The 26973-nt window shown below is 35.4% G+C and overlaps 1 protein-coding gene across 7 annotated transcripts in view; it reads right to left on the reverse strand.

The window, feature by feature from the left end:
* Positions 1-18281, reverse strand: part of LOC106874860 (endoplasmic reticulum junction formation protein lunapark-B) — a 101302-nt gene extending 83021 nt beyond the window's left edge. For 3 of the 7 annotated variants that reach the window (XM_089351259.1, XM_089351258.1, XM_089351257.1), the window contains exon 1: positions 18090-18281. In XM_089351259.1, the coding sequence (XP_089207385.1) occupies positions 18090-18116 (27 nt within the window). In that variant the 5' untranslated portion in view covers positions 18117-18281. Of the gene's footprint in view, positions 1-14036; positions 14055-17139; positions 17697-18089 lie in introns of those variants that run through there. The other 4 variants (XM_089351254.1, XM_089351256.1, XM_089351255.1 and 1 more) reach the window with 4 other exon arrangements.
* Positions 18282-26973: the final 8692 nt, after the last annotated feature.

Here is a 26973-nt window from a genome sequence, read left to right on the forward strand (position 1 = left end):
CAGACCAAATGTTTTACAATATTTAGTTGAAACTTTGTAAGTTCTGCATTCAAATCTTGCTAAAGTCCTCAACTTCACTCTTTTATCATTCCAAGGGACAAAGATCAATATAATTGATCGTTCCCACCTCCAAAATGTTTGGCCTTGTGCCATACATTTTAGGAGAGAACAATTATATTGAATCCTATCAATATAATCAGTCAGAAATCATTATTTAAAATTCTCATAAAAATGAAATGGTCCAACAACATTAAATAAAGACAATGGAGCTGGTGTTGAACTCTGGAAAAATAACTGCATGTTTTCATGAAATAAAAAGACAGAGGTAAAATAATGATGAATTTTCAGATATGGTTTTTGTCTATTGCAAAAGAGCTGCAGCTTTTGCAGGTTAGAGCTACACCTTTTGAAGGTTACTGTTTAACACTGGACAACAATGCAAGTAAACTAATAAGGAAAGGTATGCCGATGTCATTTGCTTGTAGGATTGATGCAGTTGATGTTCTTTGTGAATCATCGCAAGTTGACAACTGCAGGAAAAACATGAGCAGGATGGGAATTCCAGAGGATTGACATATGGGAGGTCAAGGATTAAGCAAAGTGGTTAGTGTAATTCTTAGGAGATGGTTGGAGAATACAATATGGATGACAAGGAGAGATGAGTGAATAGGAAATAACAGAGTAGATATAGCATTCAAGCAGCCAGTCAGTTTTAAGGAGTAGTAGTGCTTGTAGTAGTGGTAGGAAAGGCAGGGTGAAGAGACGGCACATCCGTGAGACAGAGACTGTAAAGTGAACTCAACCACATGTCTATGTCTATATGCAAATATGTATTTATAAAATGAACTTCTCAGCTTATTTTAAAAGAATGTTTAAAGGACAAAGATGTTGTAACAAGATGATTGAAATAATGTATACTGAATTTTAAGGAAGTTGGAATAGTCTAAGTTGAGAAGCTAATGAGAATGGATGAAATAAGTGGATATTTTTATTATTATTATTTAATTGGCAGACATTATAAAATGACTCTCAAGGGGCAAGGGTGCCATGCATTGCATTTATCAGAGTTTGACAAGTGTTAATGCACAAATCTTTCTGACTATTAAAAATTATATATATATATATATATATATATATATATATATATATATATATATATATATATATATATATATATATATATATAGGCATCAAGCTGTTAGATCAGGTTATGAAAGTTACAGAGAGGGTCATAGCCCAACTAATTAGGGAGCGAATCAATTTAGATGAGATGCAGTTTGGGTTCGTGCCAGGTAAAAGCACTACTGATGCCTTATTTCTAGTGAGACAGTTGCAGGAGAAATACCTAGCTAAGGATAAACCTCTGTACCTGGCTTTCGTTGACATGGAGAAAGCCTTTGACAGGGTCCCCCGATCCCTTATCTGGTGGTCAATGAGGAAACTTGGGATAGAAGAATGGTTAGTGAGAGCTGTGCGAGCCATGTACAGAGATGCTGCCAGTAAGGTGAGGGTTGGAAATGGGTACAGCAATGAATTCCGGGTAGAGGTAGGGGTCCACCAAGGTTCCGTCCTCAGCCCCCTCTTATTTATCATAGTCCTCCAGGCAATCACAGAGGAGTTCAAGACAGGTTGCCCCTGGGAGCTCCTCTATGCTGATGACCTTGCCCTAATTGCGGAGTCACTATCAGAACTAGAGGAGAAGTTTCAGGTGTGGAAGCAAGGACTAGAATCGAAGGGCCTTAGAGTCAACCTAGCAAAAACCAAAATCCTAATAAGTAGGAAGGTAGATAAAACACAAACCCCTTCAGGTAGATGGCCCTGCTCAGTATGTAGAAAAGGAGAAGGTAGTAACTCTATAAGATGTACCCGGTGCAAGCTATGGACACATAAGAGGTGCAGCAACATCAAAGGCAGGTTAACTAGCAAGTTAGTTTTTGTTTGTGGCAGATGTTCAGGTGCAATAAAGACTGTAAACAAACAGGAAACAACTTCTATCTCATTCCAGGGTGAAAAACTAGAGGTAGTCGATAGCTTCCGCTATCTGGGCGACCAAGTTAGTAGTGGGGGTGGGTGCGCTGAAAGTGTAGCTGCTAGAATAAGAATAGCCTGGGCAAAGTTTAGAGAGCTCTTACCCCTGCTGGCGACAAAGGGACTCTCACTCAGAGTAAAAGGCAGACTGTATGATGCATGCGTACGAACAGCCATGCTACATGGCAGTGAAACATGGGCTGTAACTGCTGAGGACATACGTAAGCTCGCAAGGAATGAAGCCAGTATGCTCCGTTGGATGTGTAATGTCAATGTGAATACCCGTCAGAGTGTAAGTATCTTGAGAGAAAAGCTAAACATTAGAAGCATCAGTTGTGGCGTGCAAGAGAGACGATTGTGCTGGTATGGACATGTGGTGAGAATGGATGAGGATAGCTGCGTGAAAAAGTGCCACACCCTAACAGTTGAGGGAACCCGTGGAAGAGGTAGGCCCAGGAAGACTTGGGCTGAGGTGGTGAGGCAAGACCTTCGTACATTGGGCCTCACCGAGGCGATGACTACTGACCGAGACCTTTGGAAATGTGCTGTGCGTGAGAAGACCCGGCAAGCCAAGTAAGATCGTTGCCAGTGCCCCTGGACTGGTTCTTGTGCGGGTGACACATGAGATGCACCATTTTGAGCGTGGCCGTTGCCAGTACCGCCTGACTGGCTCCCGTAGGATTTTCGAGCGAGATCGTTGCCAGTGCCCCTGGACTGGCTTGTGCGGGTGGCACATAAAAGACACCATTTCGAGCGTGGCCGTTTTCGTGCGGGTGACACATAAAAGCACCCACTACACTCCCTGAGTGGTTGGCGTTAGGAAGGGCATCCAGCTGTAGAAACTCTGCCAAATTAGACTGGAGCCTGGTGTTGCCATCCGGTTTCACCAGTCCTCAGTCAAATCGTCCAACCCATGCTAGCATGGAAAGCGGACGTTAAACGATGATGATGATGATGATGATATATATATACTCATGCTTTGAGTTCTGTTTTACCAATGAAGGAAGGGTAGCGAGAAAAGAGGAGGGATAAATCAGAAATAAAACAAGTTAAAATTCTGAATGTATTATTTCATTCATTAGTTTTAAATATAAGGATTGAACAGCTAACATTATATATATACATGTATATAGTCCTTTCTGTTGAACAGCATAGGCTCAATATGTCAAAGATTTTTCCATTCTTCCCAACAGTTAAACTAATACACCTGCTTGTTGTTCCCTAATCTGTCTTCATCTTTTGTTTTCTGTAAACTTGAACCTAACACATGCACACAGACAAACATATATATCATCATCATCTTTTAACATTCGCTTTCCATGCTGGCATAGGTTGGACGGTTTGACTGAGGACTGGTGAGTCAGAGGCTGCACCAGGCTCAATCTGATCTGGCAAAGTTTCGCCCTTCCTAATGCCAACCACTCCGAGAGTGTAGTGGATGCTTTTTACATGCCACCAGCACAAGGGCCAGTCAGGCTGTTCTGGCAACGACCACGCTCAAAAGGTGATTTTACATGCTACCTGCACGGGAGCCAGTCCAGCAGCTCTGGCAACAACCACGCTTGAATGTTGTTTTTCACGTGCCACCGGCATGGGCACCAATCTGTGGCCCTGGCAACGATCATGCTTGAATATGCTTTTAATGTTCTACTGGCACGAGTGCCAATCAGGTGGTACTGTCATCGGCATAAATATATATATATATAAAAGTGTTCAACCAATTCCCTTCAGAAGAAAGCAATAATTTTCAAAATATATTTTAATGGCAATGTTATATTTATGCTAATGGCACATGCTTTGTAAAGTTCAATATAAATTAGTGCAGGCCAAATAACTAAAGCTTAGAACATAAGTCATAAATTCAACATCAATCAAACATTTAAATGTGTTAAATATAATGGACCTTATCACAGGTAGTTTATGCAGACATATTACTTATTTCTACACACAGTTCAGCTAATCAGAGAATACAGGGTAAATTATCTATGAATTAATAATAATCTAACCAATTAGACAGATCAGACAAGAGACCAGACTAATTAACCCTGAAATGACAGTTGGTTAGGTAAGGAGACAAAACACAGAAAAGCTATCTTAATCATTTAAATCAGCTTAGTCGCAAAACTCTTGATTTGCACCCAACACCATTAGAATCTATCAACTGTGATATTTAACCTTTTAGCATTCAGATTACTCTGTCAAATGTAATATTTACTTATCTACATTGTTTTGAATTAATCATCCATTATTTTGTAGCTTCAAGATGTTGGTGATGGGATTGTTTATTTTTAGATGACCTTGTAGAGTAGGTGTGAGAGGCTGGATCTAGTTGGTTGGAACATAAAATAGGTGGAATATTTGGAGTTGATATGACTGGTTTAAACACTAAAGAGTTGTGGGGGAAGTGCTGTCACTATTTATTAAAAATCCAAAATACAGAAAAACAATTTTATATCAAAAATGATCGGTATAGTTGTGTATGTGTGTGTAACAATGACTTATCTAATGCAAAGTCTTCAATATTTAGAGTTTTGTGATACTTGATACTGTAATATTTTTATGTATAGTACTAAAGATCCCTGCTTGGCTGTTGGTATCAGTGTCTGCACCTATAAATATACCTTTACTAAAAAGACAAAAATGAGACAAAACAAGACTGATACTATAACTAATACAACTACCAAGAGAATTAAGAAATAAATTAGAAACATTTAATTATCTAAAAAATAAATTATGCAAACGAAATATGCAATTCAGCCTTGATTCATTGCCAAAAACTGTTTCACTTAAGTTAAATCATGAATAAAAGTTTCACCATGAGCTTCTTTCAGTTTCTATCTAATCATATTTACTCACAAGGTTTTGGTTGGCCTGGGGTTATACATAGTAGAAGACACTTGCCCAAGATGTTGCAAAGTCAGACTGGATCTGAAACTAGTATAGTTGGGAAATAAATATCATAACCATACAGCCATGCCGTGATTATATGAGCTACATTTTACAGCTAGAATGGCATTTGGGATTACATCATTTATAGAAGACTTATTTACATATTTCACAATGCTTCTATGGAAATGTTCTAAATGTAAACAGATCAACAAAGTTAAAATACTGAAAAATATATGAAATAAAAATTTATATTTAAACTGAATAATCCTAATTTTTTTCAATGTCACATTTAAATTCTTACAATTATGATACATTTAAGACTTTTCATTTCTGTAAAAGTTGATATTTCTAGTATCAACAGGTTTAAAAAAACTATTTTTAAGTATATTTATATCTATAAAGATTTCATTCTCCACCACCACCACCCATTAATTCATATTTATTCAATGTCTTAAAACACACTATATTGTTTATGACACCCTATTTTGCTCTCTCTCTTAAAATATCATGTTCACAAAATATGGAGTAGGACATTCAAGAGCCTAGTTCTAATATAAGTCAATAGGCCAAGTGCTCAGACAAATGAATCTCCAAGAAAAAGGAAACTAATTACAGAACATACATTATTATACATTATTTTTACTTTAGCAAATGTTCTATTTTTAGAAACTATGCTATTTGCCATATCATTTTCTGTGCTATCTTGTTTCTTTGAAATGCATAATCACTACAATGGCTGAATGCAGGGCCAGATTTAGGCATAAGCTAGTTAAGCTACTGCTAAAGGCTTCAGTCTGAAGGATTCTAAAAAAAAAATCTCAATATTTTTCATTTGTTAAAGTTTTATAACGATTTATATTTAAGTAATGACTTAAACCAATTAGCAGTAATCAATATTAGACCCAATTATTAAAAAGTATTTCCTTTCATTTAGAATTATGCTTTAAAAAAAATTCTTATTCAATTATACTAATTTTTCATTATTTAGGTGGATATTTTTCTTATATATTATTTTATTTTATTTGAAACAATATTTAAAAAGTTTTAATTTTATTAATATTTGCATACAAGTCAGTAGATGTATGAATCTATTACAAAAAAAAAAAAAAACTCCCCAACTACTCTCCTTTATGTTACCTCATATTTTACCTGGTAAATGTTTTCTCAGTATTAATTATGTCAATAGTTCGCAAATATATTTCATTTACAGGCAATTACAAGTTTATGAGAGTATTTTACTGCCAGAAATTAATATGTTTTGTCATCTGATTCACTTAGAGTGACTTTCCTGTATTATTTTTCATTATCACCATTTAACATCAATCTTCTGTGCTGGCTTCAGATGGGCAGTTTGACGGGATCTGATAGGCCTATGAACTGCATCATGCTCCAGTGTCTTCTTTGGTATGGTTTCTACAGCTGAATGTCCTTTGTAAGACCAAACAATAAAATGTCTTGAAATTGAATTGATAAAGGTAATTTTTTAAAATTCTGTTGGAACAATTCTCTATGTATTTGTAGTTGCTGTGGTCAAGGATGTGTTAGTAGTATCAAAAGCTTCTGGGCAAACCAGTACAATGAGCCCAGTAGCAGTTGTTTCAAGGCCCCTAGACCCATGGGGCCCTAAGACAACCACCCAGTGTGCCCATGCCTTAAGACGGCACTAGTTGTTGTTATTTAGCCCTAGTTCAGTCCAGTTTAAGTAAACCGGTGATAAAAGACATTTCAGCCATGACCATGCCATCTTTTATTCCTGCATAATGTATCTAGAACAACACTATTCAATGTGTCCTATTTTTTTAAAAAGATGATAGGGTATGATTAAGAGAGATTCAGCTACTATTTCTAGCAAATTCCTAGCTAAGTTAAGATAACATTATGAGGCACTCTTGTAGGTTCCTTCTGGAACTGTGTTTAATTTGCTATTCTAGTACTTATATTCAACCTTATTTGTAGCTAAGTCAAAGAATGACAAACAGTGCTCGTCAATTTATGAAAATCCTCTGAAACTAATGGAAAAGTATGGAAAAAAAAAAACACAACACAAGGCTTGGTGCACTAAGAAGCACTGATTTATCTTCAAACCAGGCTTAGTACATTAAGAAACATTGAGTTATCCTCAAACTAGATAACTGGCCTGAGTGAATGCAGCAAAGTGAACTCAGATAGAAGTGTGAGACTAGCAGAAAGACTAGGTCTACCATTCAAGAACAAGTACAGTCCATCTAACTATTTCCATCTACCCAATTTCGCTTACAGAAGATTGGGTCAACCTGCAGTAAGGTTAGAAAACACTTGCCCAAGATGTTACAACTTGGAATTAAACCCAGAACCATGTGCTTACAAAACAAACATCTTAAGGGCATGATTATGTTAATATCATCATTTTAACTTTCACTTTTGCTTGCTTGCATGTGTCAGATAGAATTTGTTGAAGCAGATTTTCTATGACTGGATGAGCTTTCTGTCACTAACCACCACCTGCTTCCAAGCGAGATATTTCCCCTTGGCTGGAAATGTTTACATGAAAAATCGGAAACTGAAGACACTCCTTATTTGACAGTGTTGCTCATTTACAACTATAACTTGATGTCAAGACAAGAAGACCCAAACAAACACACATGATGAACCTTTTTTGGTTTTTGTCTATCATATCCACTCACAAGGTCTTGGTCAGTTCAGGTCTAGAAGATACTTGCTCAAGGTGTCATGCAGGGAGACTGAACCTGAAACCACATGGTTGGGAAGCAAACTTCTTGACTACATAGCCATGCTAAGCCACTGATATATTTTCTTAGTAAACTAAGCCAATAACCTATAAATCAAACATCACCATAAAACAAAGAAATCCATTTTTTTTCCATTGGTGAAATTTCTTAAATACTTGTTACTATTTATATATAATTTAGCACTCTAAACTAACTGGTTTATATAATTGATTTTAATAATTGTTTTGTAGTAGTCTGTCATTATTTTTTCATTTCTAGTAGGCAAATAACTCAACATATAGTGTTTCTTGTATCATTATCAAAGAGAAAACAAAAATGCAGACACAAAAGAATGATGATATCAACTAACAGAAAATGATACTACACATTCTATCTTGTTCCAGGCAGATGTTAGAATACAGTGTATGTGCGTGTGCGCGCATGATGGACTCTCCCATTGGTGTCAATGTATGAAGATCCAACAACCTACACTTTCTTTGTCAGACATAATGCATATGTCAAGTGTGACATTTGAGTCCCGCCAACAATTTGCAAAGCCTGCAGATGTTGCAAAGTATGATATTTGTAACCGCTTTTCTCCTTTGCCATGCACTCTTAGCCTGTTAATGCTAGTTAAAAGTGTGTGTGTGTATATGTATACACACACATACAGGAGGCAACATCTCTCTCTCTCTCTCTTTTTCCTTCTCAAGTCATACCAAATCATAAGGACCAGGTTCCAAGTTTCCATGGTGTATATATTCCCCACCTGGATGGGACACGAGTCCGTCACAGGATTACTCATTTTTGCCAACTGAGTGGACTGGAGCAATGTGAAATGAAGTGTTTTGCTCAAGAACACAACGCGTTGCCTGGTCCAAGAATCAAAACCACAATCTTACAATCATGAGTCCAACACCTTAACCAATAAGCCACACACTTCCACTACAGGAAGCAACAGGGGGAACAGGTGTGGCTGTGTGTTTAAGAAGCTTACCTTTCAACTATATGACCTTGGGTAAGTACCTTCTACTATAGCTCCAGGTCAACCAAAGACTTGTCGGGGGATTTGGCAAAAAAGAAACTGAAAAGAAGCCTGCCATCTATGTATATGTGAGTACCCCCTCCCTTGACATTATGTGATGGATGCAAATGAGCATCACCATCAAACAAGCAATGTTGTTCATTTCCAGTCTTCCATGAAAAATATTTTTGTTCAAAGAGAAATATTACTGTGCTTAGAAACAGGTGAGGATTGGCAACAAGAAGGGCATCCAGCCACAGAAAATCTGCCTCAACAAATCAACAAATTCCATCTGAGCCATTCAAGTATAAAAATGTCAATGTTAAATGAGGATGATGAATGAGATACACACAAATACTATGTATACAACCATATATAGTGCCTTGGGCAAGTGTTTTCTAGTATATTCCTGGGTGGACAAAGGTAAGAGTAGACGACCCAAGGGAGAGAGAGTGATGGCTGGCAGTACTCAAAGGATGGAATCAGAGTGTAAAATGTACAGAAAGTTCAATGCAGTCCCATTAGGAGTGACATTCAGCCGTAGAAACACTTGCCAAAGAAGATACTGGAGCACAATGCAGTCCTCGGACTATTCTCTTCATTCAGGCAGAGTGAAGCGGATAGTCTGAAGAAGTTTCTTATACACAGGCTTAATAAAAGGTGAAGGTGACAGAGTGATGAGGGAGCTATTTGGGGTTCACAGATTAAGTGCAAATAGACCCCCATACTATTCATGAGTAAGTGAGGAGTAAAGGTGAGTGGAAAGATGAAAGATGGAAGAAAAAGAGATAAAGATGAGTGAAGGAGGGAGACTGCCACCACCACCACTACCACCCCACCAAAGTGCAAAGGTAAGAGATCATAGGCAAGAGTCTAAAGTCATATCATCAACTATCTTTTACTCATCATTGGACTACAACCATTCTGAGGCACCACCTTGAAGGAGAAATAAGTGAGTAATATTTGGAAAGTAATGTCAACTACTTGAATACAGTTAAGGTGCTTTACAGTTGTATACCTAGATGGGCTACTATTTTCTAGAATAATGTTACTATGTGTTCTGAAAGTCTAATACAAAATATAAACTGTATAATATAATATAATATGAAGTGTAAGTCAAGTGTTAGGAGTGTTTATTGAGTGGAGCTTGTGCAAATATTATAAATGTTGAGAAACAGTGGAATAATGTATCAGAAAATTGTGACACACTGTAATATGATCAAGTATTAGTCCATTATAGCCGAATGTGCTAAGAGTTAATAAAATACAGTGCATGAACACATACATATATCATCATCATTGTTCTAATATATATTTTTCCATGCTTGCATGGGTTAGACTGAATTTATTCAAACCGATATTCTATGGTTGGATACCCATCCCATCACCAAACCTCACCTATTTCCAAGCATGGCTAGACAGGTTTTCACAGAAGATTGGAGATGAATGACACTGCTTGTATGATGACACTCATTTACAACCATCACATGATGTCAAGGCCAGGGTACTCACAAACATGCATATACAACACGTTTCTTTTCAGTTTCCTTCCACCAAATTCATTCACATGGCCTTGGTTGGCCTTAGAGCTATAGTAGAAGGTACTTGCCCAACATGTTGCATAATGAAACTGAATCTAGGACAATATGGTTGAGAAGTAAGCTTCAGTCACACCTCCAATGTCAAGAAGGAACATACACACCCATATATACATACATATATGTAATGGGCTTTCATTTTCCTTCAACCAAATCTACTCACAAGGCTCTGGCTGGCCCCAAAAGGCTTATGACCCTTTGTCGAGTGACATACGAGAAGTGAAACAGAGAGAGAGAGGAGAGAGAGCTAGAAGGTAATCTGCATTTGTTGCTAATTCTTTTGGCTTTACTAAACAAGTTTATCTCATGTGCTCAGAGGAAGTTAACAGTTTCTCCATGACATTCTGAACAATCCAATGAGAGAACAAAAGCTTGAGCTTCTAAAAATCTTACCATACCCCACTCAACTGCATCTCCCCAACAACAGAGATCAATCTCAGGCTGGAGAAATGGTTGTGCTCAGTATACAGAAAAAAAAAATAGGGAAAAATCTCCATACACTATACATGGTGAGCTATGGGTGCACAAGAAGTGTACTGAAATTACAGGTAGGTGTCATTGAATAAAGAATCTGTATGAAGCAGATGTACAAAAGTAGTTAATAATCGGAACATTAGTAAAATAACTCCCTTTTGATGTTTGGCAGGCACCATAGAAATAGTTTATAGCTTGTTACTTAGCAACCTGATCATCAGTGGTGCTCTGAATGCAAAATAACCAGAATGAGAAGCAGAAAATTACAGGTAATTTATTACCTCGGCTGGCATCGTTAGGGTTATCTCATTACACGTTGTGTACAAAATGCAATGCTGAATTGTAATAAAACATGGACTGAACACAAAGAAGGATGGGCAAAGGAAATGGCATAGGGATGATAACAGATGAGTAAAGAAGTGCCAGGAGATCCAAGAGGAAGAAAACTAAAAAAGAGGTTGAACAAGGAACATATGGCTAGGAGTAGACAAAGCTGATATCACAATGTTAAACTTCACAAAGGGGATTAAAAAGGAATGCACCAAACGACAGTATGTTGAAAAGAACTCAGCCAAACCATGCAAGCATGGTAAATCAGATATATATATATATATATATATATATATATATATATATATATACACATATATATATATATATACATACAAGGTTTGGAGATATATATATATATATATATATATACAAGGTTTGGAAAACAAACCTCATCCAGCTATTCTGATTATATGTCTGTGCACACGTTTGAATGTGGTGTGTGCCAGAGGGTTTGCAAATCCAATGGGGGTCTTAAAAGACATGTTAGGATCCACAATGAGCAGAACTTACTTGCAGGTATTGGTAGTGCAAATCAGAGGTGCAATCTGTGTGGGTGTTTTTTCAAAACACTGTCTGGTTTAAAAAGCCACATCAGACGCCATGAAAGGGCTAAGGTGTAGGTGCAGGAGGTGGTCAAACTCTGTTTAAGGAGTAGACAACCACCATATATATATATATATATATATATATATATATATATAGGTGCAGGCGTGGTTGTAAGACGCTTGCTCCCCCAAAGACATTGCTCTGGGTTCAGTCCCACTGCGTGGTACCTTGGTCAAATATCTTTTACTATAACCTCGAGCCGACTAAAGCCTTGTGAGTGAATTTACTAGACACAAACCGAAAGGAACCTGTCGTGTATGTATGTGGGTATTTATGCATGTGTTTTCCCCCCACCATCGCCCGACAACCGATGTTGGTGTGTTTACGTCCCTGTAGCTTAACAGTTCGGCAAAAGAGACCGACAGAATAAGTAATAGGCTTACAAAAAATAAGTTCTGAGGTCGAGGTGCTCCAGCATGGCCGCAGTCAAATGACTAAAATAGGTAAAAGAATAAAAGAATATATATCGTCAATGTATCATATATCCGAAAAAAAAGAAAAGAAGCAGTGACCAATAGTTTCGCATCATGCGAAACCATAGGTCATTCTTTGACCGGACATTAACTTTACCACTTTGATAATATATTATATGCACGCGCCCACTTTCTTTGTATATACCTATACACACATACATATTTATGTATACAAAAAATTATGCGTATATTATTAATATATGCATACATTTTATATGCGTGCATATGTACGTACATTTATACGCATGTATGCGTGTGTGAATCGAAATGGATGTTAAGTGATAAATAACATAGGAAGAGGTTGACAGACTTCGAATAAAGTCTGTCTGAAGGTTTGTTCACGAGTAAGTATGCGTATATATGTAACACATGTGCGTAGTTATATATACACACACACATATGGTGACATGCACGGGTATGCACGCAGCCATAAACAAGAGAGAGAAAGAGAGGGGGGGCTTATTGGTGAGACAGACAATGAAAAACTAAGCAGGAGAAAAAAGTTCATATTTTCTTTAAATTTTTTAAATAAAATGAATGAAACAAAGGCTGGCCAACGATAATATGATATATATATAAATATATATATATATAATCTTTTGCAAGAAAATATTTCTGATAAATATCTAACAAATCGCAGAGTAGTGGAGCTGGGATAGTAAATTTGCACAGAAGTATTTTTAGTAGGTTTTACAACCAACAACAGATGAATGGACAGGGGCTGCTCAAAGAGTATGAATGAAAGAATGAATGGTTGACTGAAAGTAGTCCAAATTTCCTTGAGCTTTTGATCGGTTTAGATAAAAGAAGTTAACAAATAATATCTCTCCACTGATAGATAACAAAAAAACAACTATTGACTTTATAATACTAATTCGCCACTTAAAATCACACTTGAAATACACAAGTGTGTATGCGAGTGTGAGCGCGCGCACATGTGTATTAGTTATTACAAATTCGTGGCAGAAAAAGTTGAAATATTTATTTTCGTTCGAGGTTGATGATTCACCCGCCACCAACACCACGACCATCTATTGCCTCTATTTGGAGATTCGGCGTTTGCGCGTTCGATCCAAGATTAACATTGAAACAGCATCCTTTCATAGCACGAACGAACGCATAAAAGTACTCGAATTAGCATTTTTTTTCTGTCTTGTTCGAAAATACAAACGTATAATTATTGAGTTAATATCTATTTCTCGTAACATGAATCTTTTTTTTCCTAACAATCCTAATATTTATTCGTATATGTAACTTTCTTTCAATTCATTTTCTTTTCTTATTAAAAGATTGCCAAATTATTTCTTGATTCCTGATGCTCATTTAGTGTGTGTGTGTGTGTGTGTGTATATGTATACGTACACACACACGTTTACATATTTTCGTTTATGAATTTGTGTTGCAAGATTCCTGATGTGAAACTGTGTTGCAACAGATACTGTTATATTTCGGGATGGTGGGTTTAATTATTATTTTTTTTTTTTTTTTTGCCAAATAAACACACGCACTATGGTGCGTGTTTATTTAGCAAAAAAAAGACCACTCCGAAAATATATATATATATCTATAGATAGATATATATATATATATAATATAATATATATGTGCAGGGATGGGATGGTAAAATCGGTTTATAACAAAAATACCTTGCGGTAATTTGTTCCGTTCAGGTTACTTCCCTTTATGCCTGATCAACTTTGCCTTTTGTCCCTTGCGAAATCGATAAAAGTCAGAATTCAAGTAGGGGATCGAGATAATCGGCTCTTGACGGCAATGCCCTAGCAATAGATAGCTTTAATAACTTTGCTACACTACAACTGAAACCAACAAAAGAATGAAAGTACATCACATTTTTATTCATACAGGTTTTCTTTGTCAGCAATAAAAAAAAACTCGTAATTACCATCCAATTTCAGTTTACCCATCGCTGTGTGTGTTTGTTTTCCAAATTTCTACGGTTTAGACTTAATTCAAATATGCGATTGTTTGAAAATACACTCAACCGGAAGTTTCTACTTTCATTGTCAATGAAACATCATTTTTCGAGCATTGCGGACAGAAGCAAAACAAAGACATGTAAAATAACATTAGGTATGATCAACAAAAAAAAAAAATGATCACAGACTTGCTATGTAAATATGGAATCATTTAAGTGGAAAATTCGCGCGGGGGGGGGGGTAAGACGATATAAAACTGTTACTCTGTACATGACGGAAAGAAAGCCACTTGTAAATGATGCTCATTGTCAAATGACAAATCCACAGAAACAGACAATATATTAGACGTGTATATTTTATGACATTTGTAAAACTAAAAGAATGTATAATCAATCAGATTAGTATTGGGTTACAAAATAGCTTTAATACGGTTTAAAAACTTAGACGAAAAAGTATTTTCTTTGTTTGATATACCGTTTAAAAAAACAATAACTAAATTTGACCTGGTAAGCAGCCAACCAACATCAAAACAGACCATTCAAGTGAAACATCTTTTTTTATACTCAACTGTCAATTTTAAAGTGGAGTGGGAGAGGATGTTTGTAGCAATTGTACCTGAAGGCACTAAAAAACATCATCTGGATGTATGTATATATATATATATATATATATATATATATATATGTGTGTGTGTGTACATATATACATACGCACACACACACAGATAGCTTAGAGTATATATTAAATATTTTTCATAATCCTTTTCAAAAGCCGAGCTAGAAGCAAAATCTAACACTATAAATGTGTATGTGTGGTAAGGTAAATTCTGAGAACACCGACAGGTGTGATTATAGTATAACAAAAGGTGAAAAACTTTAAGCAGAGTGTGATAATGAATTGTATTACTTTTACTAAGAGTTTTGACAATATTTGTCAAGAAATACATAATTATCACCAGCAATATTTTGATGGAATTGAAAATGGGAGAATCCTTCTGCATCAAGTTCAAATCCTACTGGGTTGAGGATCCATTTTGCCTTTCATTATTTGTGGGTGAAAAGAATAATTACGATTTGATTAAATCACTTAAAATCTATTAGCCATTTGTGGCTTTGCAACAATGTAAAAACAAAAATGAACTTCTTGTCAGCAAAGTGAGTGAGCCTTAAAGCAACAAGTTGCTTTATAACAGTGGTTCTCAATTAGAGTCCGCAATGACCCTTGGCCGTCCATATAAGATTTTGTTGTTAAAATTTATGTGTGAATAATTGGTTATACTTCAACAATACACAAAATATATGACAATGTTTTTTTATACAATTCCTAATAATATTTAATTATAATAATATAATAAGTCTTTTTTAAACATTGAATGGCTATGGAAGTCCACCTGAAGAAAATAGGAATCAAATAGGTCCATAGGCAAAGAATGGTCGAGAACCACTGCTTTATAATATCTAGTTTGGTGCTCTCAATGTTCTCAGTTGAAATCTCAGAATATCAATACCACATCTGAAAATATTACTTTCCAGTTAACAATTGTTTACTCTTTCACTCCTTTTGCAATGTACCTCTTATTTATGGTCCAGCATCCATAAAATTCTTTGGCAATCTTATTTCAAAGAAATCTCGTCAAGGAGTTAAAACATACAAAAGAAAATCTTGATCAAGTTAAAGCTGTTTTTTCTTTGGCAAGGTTCAACAGAATGTCACATTAAAAATTCTAGGGAGTAACATTTTTAGTCAAGAATTGCAAAGCATTCATGAAACACTATACTCCTGTATCAAACACTATGCTTTCATACTGATGTCTTGTTCCAGATCAGTTTACACAATAGATATCCACATAGGTTGTCCCTCAAGGCCATCACTGCCAGAGACGGGGAATACGGGAGACCATGTGATTTTGAAGGTCACATCAGAGCGACAGTGCAAGTATTTTCTACAATAGTGATGGGTTGACCCAAGCCCTGTGAATGTAATTGAGTAGACGGAAACTGTACAAACGACCATCAAATGGAATGTATGTGTTCCTGAGTTTTAATCCTTTTCCTAGTTTTTACATTACTACCACCTGTCTCTTGAGTATCTTAGGAGAGTCCACTCTTACAAGTATTCAGATCAGTTCTCTTGCCAGCGACTGGGATTCGGTGAGAATTTAATGGGTGCCACTCTTCCTATTTGACTAACCCATTATATAAAAAAAAACTCAGGAAGATTCCCATCTTATAGCAAGCCTAAACCAACAAAACATTCATTAGACAATAATGTAGCACAAGTCCTAAAACTCCTGACAATTGTTGCATAACTTTGGTTTAATGGTGAGAAAAGGATGAGAGAATTCTCACTCTGGGCAGAATACCAGTCTACTGTAGGTCTATTTCTCAATGAGTAGATACTTATTCCTAAAAACTAAGAGTAAAAATGATATGTATATAGCCAAGCGCTCTATCCAGAAACACAAAACCAGACGTAGATATGAAGTGAACCAGTAAACTCAGTACTGATTACATCCACTCAGCCATTCAACAACTACACATACATTTAGGATAGGTAAATGAATTACGTCACGGGATGAAAATATCATCATTGATTTTTATGGACACCATCAGTTTCCGCCTGGGTGGATTGGATAAATAGATTACACAATAACTTTTCATAAGAATATGATTTAACAATGTATTATATTTAGCGTATACTTCTATCTACACTACATATTAATTGGTCATTGATCTCCGATCGTCAACAAGTGTCTTATTCCTGAATGTGCACTTGATCACAGACCGGATTCGAACAAGGAACTTTTGTTTCTAAACTATGGTAACAATACTTTGTGGTACCTGGATACGCCCCTTAACATTCAGAGCTCAAATTCCAACCAATTCCACTATATCTTTCATAGTTTTCATACTGTTAAAACAAGTACTGGGGGTCTATGAGGCGTTAAATAATCGACTATACTCTAAAAGGCGGTGGCCCAGCGTGGTCACAGTCTAATGACAAATTAAGAAATTAATAATGTTTTCATCCAGCCTAATGAAATAAAACATATGAATAAAATATATTTACGTGATTTAAAGCCTGTACATTGTTCTTTTCGTAAAGGAATCGAATATTAGTCATTGGATTTGATATTTACTGGTATTTATTGTCGATCAGGTTAAACTGAAACTCAAAACCAGGAAGACACTGAACATGACATGTTTATCTTCACCACTCCGATTGCATATTATTATTCATAGGAATATATAATGAATGTAAATAATTGTATCAGTCAGTTTCAATTTCTCTCTTGCTTTTATTTCTGTATATGTATCATCTTTACTGCTGTAGTATTTCGTATTTTATTATCAGAAATTCAAAAGTTGGTTAAAAGAAACGGACTGTTTTAAAACTTCGTTTGATTGACGTATGTATAGAGAGATAGATAAAAAATACCGTTGAGTTTTATTCACGTATTCATCTTGTAAATTACACAGCATAAACAAGAGAATTTGGGCAAAAATATTACCTTGAATAAATATAGAAACTAAATAACTATATACAGAAACTGAAACCTGTTATACACTAATATATTTTAGTTAAAAACATGTTAGGAACGAACAGATGGTTTGAGAGAATGTCAGTGACAAGATAAATATTGACTAAAAATAAAATAACAGCATCTAGTGATGAACTTTAATGAAATCAGAGATAGCAATATTATTAGTTGTCATTATTATGACAATAGCTAAAACAATTACAAAACAGAAATTTTGTTTATGTATAAAATAATCGTTCAACATCGGTGGATATAAGGTCGCTGTCAATAACGGACACAAATTCGGGGACTGAAATTCCAATGAGAATCTATACAAAACCGATCCCTCTATTTTGAACAGCATTAACTTTATTTTGTTGCGCGTTTCAGTTTCAACACAAACATGATAACAGGTAAAAATAATAATAATAATAATAATAAATAAAGAAGATAAACACAGCCAAAAAAAAAATACAATTATTGCGGTGGAACAACTTACTTTGGACCGGGAAAAAATGAGCCCCATGACTGCAGCAGATAATAATAATCAACAAATGCAGGCCTCGAAAAAAAAAAAAACAAATATGCTTTTTTTTTTTTTTGGTAGTACTCCGCCGGTTAGAGGAAGTCGTTTCTCTTCTCCATAATCATCAATGGCTCCCAGAGCTGCCACATTTCAGCTTCACACCACTTCCTCCTTCTTTTCCTCTTTCTTTTCCCCCCTTCTGGTTCTTCTTCTTGTCGTCGTCCCCCTCTCGTTCGCAACAGATTTCTTCTTCTTCTTTGTGCTACGGCATTGACTGCAGTCAACGGCTGCTGGTACCAAATAAGCCGCTTTGGTGTTCGGTGTTTGGTAATAAATAAGTACGACACGTCGACGAGAGAGTCTCTCAATGTAATCTCTCCGTAAGCTAGAAATAGCAATCAAATCTTCCTCAAATCACACACTTTAACGTCATAGGACAAAAAAAAAAATAATAATAATAACCACATGGGACTGTGGTTACCTGGAGTGAGAAGGAAGAGAAAATAGCTCTAATCTACTTTTAATAAAATTCTTTCGGTCTGTGGTCACAAACTGAAAGTGAAAATATGAAAGTACTGACTCGCCCGTATTTTTTTCCCTCTAAAAAGTATCTTCGTATTCCTAGAATTCTTCTTTTTTTTTTAATTGGAAATTATGATTTTGCATAAGAAAATGTACCTTTCAATTTTTTCAATTTGGTTACCTTCTTCATTATTTAATTCTTTTTCTTAACCTTTTTTCGAAAGGGGGATTCCATCTTTTTTAAAATATGGGATTACGTTTCTGAAAAGAAATTTTCTTTTTCAAAATTTTCTTTTACTTTTTCAAAATTATATTTTATTTCCTCTGTTCCTTTATGTGTTCGCACCCAAAGGCTGTGGCTATGCTGGGATAACGCAATTTATTTCTTTTTATATATTATATATTTTATATACTACATATTTATTTTCTCAAAATTTCAGTGCCGGTTGATCGCCAGAGTGCATAACTTCAGGCGATCATGGTCAAGTTGAATATAAACAACATCGATTTGCTTGTGTGTTTGGTATCGATCAATTCGAGACACCAATAAGGGAAGCTCCACGTGGTGTCACAACCTGCTAGAAATAGCAGTCAAATCTCCATTCAATCATACACTTCCAGTTTTTAACCTTTTGCCTGTGAGGGCATATTTCCCTGGATTCCATGCATCATATATAATTTTTTTTTTCAACCACTGTAACTTGGAACTGGTAAAACGAAAGCTTTATATTACTCGGGACGTATGTATGAAACAAGAGCTAACTGAAAGTTTGAAAACAAGCATGGAAGCTTAGGACAAACTTATGAAAATGTTTAAGACAGACAAAAACTTTTTTTAAATACTTAAAAATACATTCAACAATTTCGGAGTGGTACTTATCTAGCTGACTTGATCTAAGATCATGTGTTGAAACTGCACCAAGGAAGATCGATTTCAGCTGCACCACAACTACCTGGTCACTCAAACACGTCGCGGAATAGGCTGCAGAGGTGCGACGAAAATTTCGACAACTCGAGAAATAAACGAAACATGAATATATGTTTTTGTGTTTAGTTGTACTTTCAACAAAAAGAAAAAGACGTGATTCTCTCTAGTTGAATATTTTTTTAATCATAGGTCTGCTGGATACGGGTCAAAATAGGGCTAAACAGCAACAGTGGCAGCCAGTCGCGATTATGCAGGTGTTACTTTAAAAAACAAAAAAGGAATACCATATTTTCAAACAATCCGGAAACTACTGTATAGTACACTATGTATGTATGTATGCATGCATATATGTATACACATACCATACACAAATACACATCTTTATAACGCACAATGACCCTACTATACTGTGTAGATGACAAAATAAAAAACAAACAATGCATTTGCACGAAATTAAAAATATAAATTGACGACAATTTACCCATCACACCCTGTATATATATATATATATATATATATATATATATATATATATATATATATATATATATATGATGTTGACCACTAACGTGGACATTCAATGTGCTAGAAATAGATCACATCTTGTGTCTAATAAGACCAAAATTGTTCTCAACATGAAATATAGCGTGATACCAAAACGTAAGAGGGCAAGACATTTAAAATCACCGAAAAGGAACATTATTAAACCGGTTTAATAATGTTCCTTTTCGGTGATTTTAAATGTCTTGCCCGCTTACGTTTTGGTATCACGCTATATTTCATGTTGAGAACAATTTTGGTCTTATTAGACACAAGATGTGATCTATTTCTAGCACATTGAATGTCCACGTTAGTGGTCAACATCATATATAAAAATGTACTTTAATCCCCTGAGATTGCAGATACTGTTTCTGAATCTCTTTGATTCTTTAAATGTGCTAGCTTCCTGGTAATTAATCGATATTAATTAATATATGATTTTTTGCCATATGTTTTAATAATATATATATATATATATATATATATATATATATATGTATGTATGTATGTATGTATGTATATATCAGAGGTGACTCTAGGTCCTCAGTGTCACTCAGGCTCATCACAGATTTTGTCACTCAGACTCATCACATATTTCATTACTTGGGCTCGTCAGAGATTTCGCATAAGACACATGCCTGTTCAAAGAATTTCATGTCTTTACATAATACTTCTAGCCCAAAATGGCTTATTTTTTTATATCTAGCACTATGTCTTTCTCTGTTTCTAAGTTAAGGGTAAAAATAAAGCAACTCTGCAAAACACAACTGATCTTTACACACAGATACACAGAATAACAGCAATCAAATAACGACAGCGGGGTGCACAGCAAACATTAGCGATCTGACTGTCATCTGTACTCTTGACAAGAGATACCAGTTAGTCTTTTACACCTACCAGGCTCATTCATATTATCCTGAGTTGCTGGATGATTTTTTGTTCCTTTAAGAATATTGTAGAATGGAAACTTTTCATAGATTGGAATTTAAATCCTTAACTCTGTAGAAATTGAATTTGAATTACATGACCACCTCACATTCTTAACATTGATTTGAATAAGTCATGGTTACTTCTTGTTCTGAGATCTGTGCATTGTCTAAAACAGGAACTGAGATAAAAGGATAACAATAAAGTACCATGATAATACATATGACCTAAATATTCAACAAAAAAATATCCCAAAGTCATCTTATGATATTTTTTCCATTCTTGCTATCTCTGAAGAGTACATGTATTAGGTAGCCACCCCGTTATCTAATATCCAGTACAAAATTGATTGGTAAGACTGGCTATAATGAATCAATAATACTGTATACTTCGATTAATATGCCCACTCTACTGACAAATATAGGAATGCATTCTTAGACAACTGTATGTATGTATGGGAGAATTTATGAAAAAAACAACAGACGAAGACAGGTGGTGTAAACAACAAATGGATGTATTAGTATAATGCTTGGAATAGAGAAAGTCTTTAATGTTTCGAGCCTACGCTCTTCAACAGAAAGAAACAAGGAGAGAAAAAAAATATGAATGTAGTGGTCAGCGATCTATCATGGCGAATGCCGGACAGAAGGATCACACAGGAGAGCTAAGAAAAAGGGGAGATAACAAAGAAGTGGTGACCTCAAGACAAGAAGGTGCGTGGGGGGGGGGGGCTGAAAAGTTTCTTGCTTTGGGTAAAAGAAAATACAGGAGGATCGGTTAATTATGATTTTATTCAATATATTCCCCACTCAAATTTATTGCAGCAGTCCTTTAGTTTTTCTAAGTCCTGTAAGAGAACTCAGAAGGTTGGGTAGCAATTTCAGCACTTATTACAGACACCAGTTGAAATGATGCAATTATGTTCTGCTTAGTCCTTTCTGCTTGCCTCCACTCCTCATCAAATAAATTTTAATCTGTGCATTCATCTTATATCTTTCATATTTATCAATAAAGTCATTCACTGGTTGTGATGCTTCTTACATGACTTGGCAAACTATTCTATCCATTAAATAGTTCTTGCAGATAAAAAAAAAAAGATTTCTGAAAGCAGGGTATATGTACCTATAAGGGTATGCAAGAGAAATTGCAGGAATACATGAGGTCTGTAAAAACACTGGAATTTTTAAGAAATAACAACCAGCTAAGTGCAACTCATGTGACTCAAAAATGTTTGGAGAACTTTTGCTGCTGTCATCCACTTACAGTTGTCAGCAAGGATTTTCAGCAAAGTTTATGGCTAAAAATAGATCTTACACACATTTATCAATTGAGAATGATATACGGATGTGCCTCTCTGAAACTGTGCCTAAAATTTAGGTACTTGTCAGAAATTGCTAAGCTAATACACCTTATTTAAAATGTAACATTAAAACTTTAGCATTTAAACTGGTCCCATACAGCCTAAATATTCCACCTGTTTTATGTTCAAACTGACTGAATGCAGCTTGTCACACCTACCTGACAATGTCATTCTAAAAATAAACAATCATATCATTAAAATCTTGAAGCTACAATAAAAAACAATATGATTAAAATAAACATTAAGTTTGACAGACTAACCTGAATTCTAAAGAGTTAAGTTATATGAAATTAATTTCTTACACCAGCACAAAGTAAGAAATTTTTGAAGAGAGAACAGTCAAATACATTGGTCCCCAGTACTTGACTGGTACTTTTATTTTATCAACCTTGAAAGTTATGAAGGACAAAATCGGCCACAGGTGAGACTTGAGTAATTTAAGTATAATGAGATAAATAACAGATTATTGTCATGGACAAACTGCAACCCACAGGACTTTCTGAAAGGCACACCTAGTGAAAAATTGCCTTGAATCTGTTACTAGAGCAGCCGCCTGATTATAACCCATATCTCATGCAGCTTGCTGCTTGTAAAAGATTGCCCACACCAGGTCTATTCTGTATATTCCAACAATTTTACATCACAGGGGTGAGCTGAAATGTTCATAGGTTGACTATGAAGGAGTGATGATAGCTCTTTAAAGCAGTATATTCCTATTTTATTACTCATTTTCCATAAACCAAATTTATTAACTCTTCTTTGTCTTTTCTTATCTAGACTGTTTCAGTAGCTTCTGTGTCCTTTCATAGGTTAGTTAGCTAATAAATATTTAGTCTCTACTTCTGCATGAACTATTTTTCCCTCTAGTTTATAAACTCAAATGTGTGTGTGTGTGATTTCACACATATATAAATACGTACACATATATATATATATATATATATATATATATATATATATATATATATATATATATATATATATATATATATATATATATATATATGCATATGTATAGGGAGAATTCACAAAAAAACAAAAGACGAAGACAGGTGGTGTAGACAACAAACAGGTGTATTAGCATAACACTTAGGAAGTGAAAAACGTTTCGAGCCTATGCTCTTCCACAGAAAGGAACACAGAAAGAAACAAGGAGAGAAAATAAAGAATGTGTAGTGGCTAAGAACAACCAGAGTAGGAAGAACTGACAATAGGAAAAACCAGAAAGTACAAAAAAGTTTAGAAAGTATAAAAAAGTTACAAACGAATGGTTTACACCTGGTAGCTTACTGGTAAAGCATGGTCACATTGACAGCGATCGTTATGTGTGTGGCAAATGATTAATAAATTCTTGTGTATTTCATTTGCCATGTGTGTATGTGTGTGTATAGGTGTAGGAGTGGCTGTGTGGTAAGTAGCTTGCTTACCAACCACATGGTTCCGGATTCATATCATATATATAATTCATACAAAACAAATATATATATGTAGTACTCACACTAGGTGGAAGCACATGGCCTAGTGGTTAGAGCAGCAGACTCACAGTCAAGGGAATGCGGGCAATGTGTGTGTTTATGAGTGAAACACCTAAGCTCCATGCAGCTCCGGCAGACAATAATGGCATACCTCTGCTGACTCTTTCACCACAATTTTCTCTCACTCTTTCCCCCTGCATCTAGCAGCTCACCTGTGATGGACCAGCATCCCATCCAGGCAGGAAACTTATACATCAATGAAACCAGGAGCTAGGCATGGCTTGAGAAGGAACCAACAACAACAACTCACACTAAACAAAATGCAAAAACTCCAAGCAGAAAGCTAAATCATCAATTAGAAAAACAAGATACTTCCAGTAAAATGGCACACATATTCAACTAGGTATATCAAAGAAACAATCTTAACTGTTTTATACCAACATGCCTAAGACCAGCCCTAGTTCTACAATGTCTTAAAGTGATCTACAAAGGGGTGCTGAAAAGTTCTTGGCTTTGGGTAAAAGAAAGTACAGAAGGATCAGTTAATTATTTTATTCAACATATTCCCATCTTAGATTCATGCACTTATTGCAGTAGTCCTTCAGTTTTTCTAAGTCCTATGAAAGAACTTGGAATGTTGGGCCTCCAACAATGCCTTTCACATTACCCTTAAAGCCAGGAACTTTTCAGCAACCCCTTGTAATTTAAAATTTCTCATCAAAATTTTTTGTGTTAATTTATGTTTCGAAACCAGCATAAAAATGACAAAGTTATTTTACTAAATTCTTCATTATTTTCTAATTTAATTGAAACAAAAGCAGTGTATGTCAACAGAAATATGGTAACACAAGGGTTAATGACAGCTCCTATGCAACCATAGAAGTAACTGCACACCACAGTTAGGCTATCACTCCCTACAACAATGATGAGAAGATCCTGATGAGTTCTTGGCACAGGGAGGTCATTGATCAGTTCATTCTCTGATCGTACCCCAGTTGCAGAAGTCTCAGGATTCCAAGTCAGAAGAGCTAGAAGGTTACAAAATGTTGGAATTCACATGATCAAACAATTCTACGTCTTGCCAAACATGGACTGCCCTCCACCAATCACATGATGCCCTCATACACCAAACATCTGATAAGAAATGCTATCATCTTGAGCTGTTCAGAGATGGCTTTCAATGGCCCATTGAGCTTAATGTTGTTGTCCTAAACCTACTAGGTGAATTCAACCAACTTGATGACACGTCATCGCTGATAATGTTTCTTTTATCTTGATTATGTATGACACAACCTCACCAGAAGTTACTGGTTTTCTCCAGACCCTGAACATGAAGAACTCAGCCACATTCAAGAAACTGGTGATCTCTGAGCCACTGTGATTGAAGACTAGAACAACAAGCATTACCACTTTCTCTGTCAGATAGTAATCTGTCATGTTGATACTATTGATACATTTGAAAGAAAAGTCAGGTTAAAGTTTGGTGCATGCTGTGTAACATTATGATAGGTTGACTTCCATTTATAGCCCACTAAATTTGTGTTCACAAGTACCCAACATACACACACACACACACACACACTCTCTCTCTCACTCTCTCTCTCTCTCTCTCTTTCTGTATATATATATATATATATATATATATATATATATATTTACTGAATTCAGTAAAGGTAAACTTTGATTCTCTGTTTTTTAATCTTTCTAGTACTGATAAAGAAATTAACAAGTTATTCACTTGAAAAAAAAAAGTACATTTCAAGGCTAACTATGTATCAGTGTGTGAGTGAGATAGAGAAAGATGGAGAGAAAAGTGGGGAGAGAAAGACTAGGCATAGTATAGCTGAATGGTTGACCAATTTGTTTCCATATTTCTGTTGAAAAACACTGCCTTTATTTCAATTATTTCTGAAAATAATGAAGAATTTAGTGAACTTTGTCATTATGAAACAGGTGTTGAAAACATAAATTAATTTATTCCATGCTTCAGCAATTTTGAGTGTGAAAAAATATTTCCAAAAGTCATAGGTCTTGTGTTGTTTTTTGATTTTGTAAGCATGCCTATGAGTGTTAGATGCATGGAATTCAAAAGGGTGTCCTAGATTGTTGTTTGAAAGATGGTGGGTAATTTTGTAGGTAATGTGGAAAAATCAGTTGGCTTGCAATTTGGCAACTGGAGAGGCAAGTCCATGCTACTCAACAACGTCATGAGGTGCTAGACAGACAGTCCAGTTAAATTACTCAGGGTCTGATTTAGTCCAGACCTCCAGGTGGAGAAAAACTGGGGTAAGGTGATAAACAGGGTGGCCAATCTTACCCAGAAATGGGTCCACCATCGATTGACAACTGGTGTTGACGAGTTTACGTTCCCATAACTTAGTGATTCAGCAAAAGAGACTGATAGAATGTACCAGGCTTTAAAAAGAGATAAATATTAGGGTCAATTTATTCAACTAAAAAATTCTTCAAGGTGGTGTCCCAGCATGGCCGAAGTCTAATGACTGAAACAAGTAAAAGAATAAAAGAATAAATTCATAACAAGTGGATTGACAGAAATGTAAGCATGTTGGACCAGATACTTTATGGTAATTTGTTCTGGTTAATTGATTATTTTTTTTTTAGGTTGCAGTCCTTCTGCAGTAAATCCCAAAGAAATGCAGCTAACCTGCACCATTTTCTCTTCATGATATGCAATCTTGAAACTGGATGTCTTAAAATAGATACTACAATGCCTGACTGTTATTCCACAATCCCCACCAAATACTATTTAAGTGACAGGATTATGTGATCTCAAACTGAAAAGAATACATACCTAGCAAGAGTGCCTCTACATGGTCTCTGAGCCTGCAAGAAATAGCAACCAAAACTTCCATAAATTATTTGATGAAAATTTTCGATGAAAATTTTTGATGAAAATTTTTGAAATTTTTAGATGAAAATTTTTGATGAAAATTTTGCTGAAAAATTTTGATAAAAATTTTGCTGAAAATTTTTGATGAAAATTTTTGATGAAAATTTTCGATGAAAATTTTAATGAAAATTTTAGATGAAAATTTTGATGAAAATTTTAGATGAAAATTTTTGATGAAAATTTTTGTTGAAATT

The sequence above is a fragment of the Octopus bimaculoides genome, chromosome 4, assembly GCF_046866305.1.
Source record: "Octopus bimaculoides isolate indiv1 chromosome 4, ASM4686630v1, whole genome shotgun sequence".
NCBI classification, from domain to species: domain Eukaryota; kingdom Metazoa; phylum Mollusca; class Cephalopoda; order Octopoda; family Octopodidae; genus Octopus; species Octopus bimaculoides.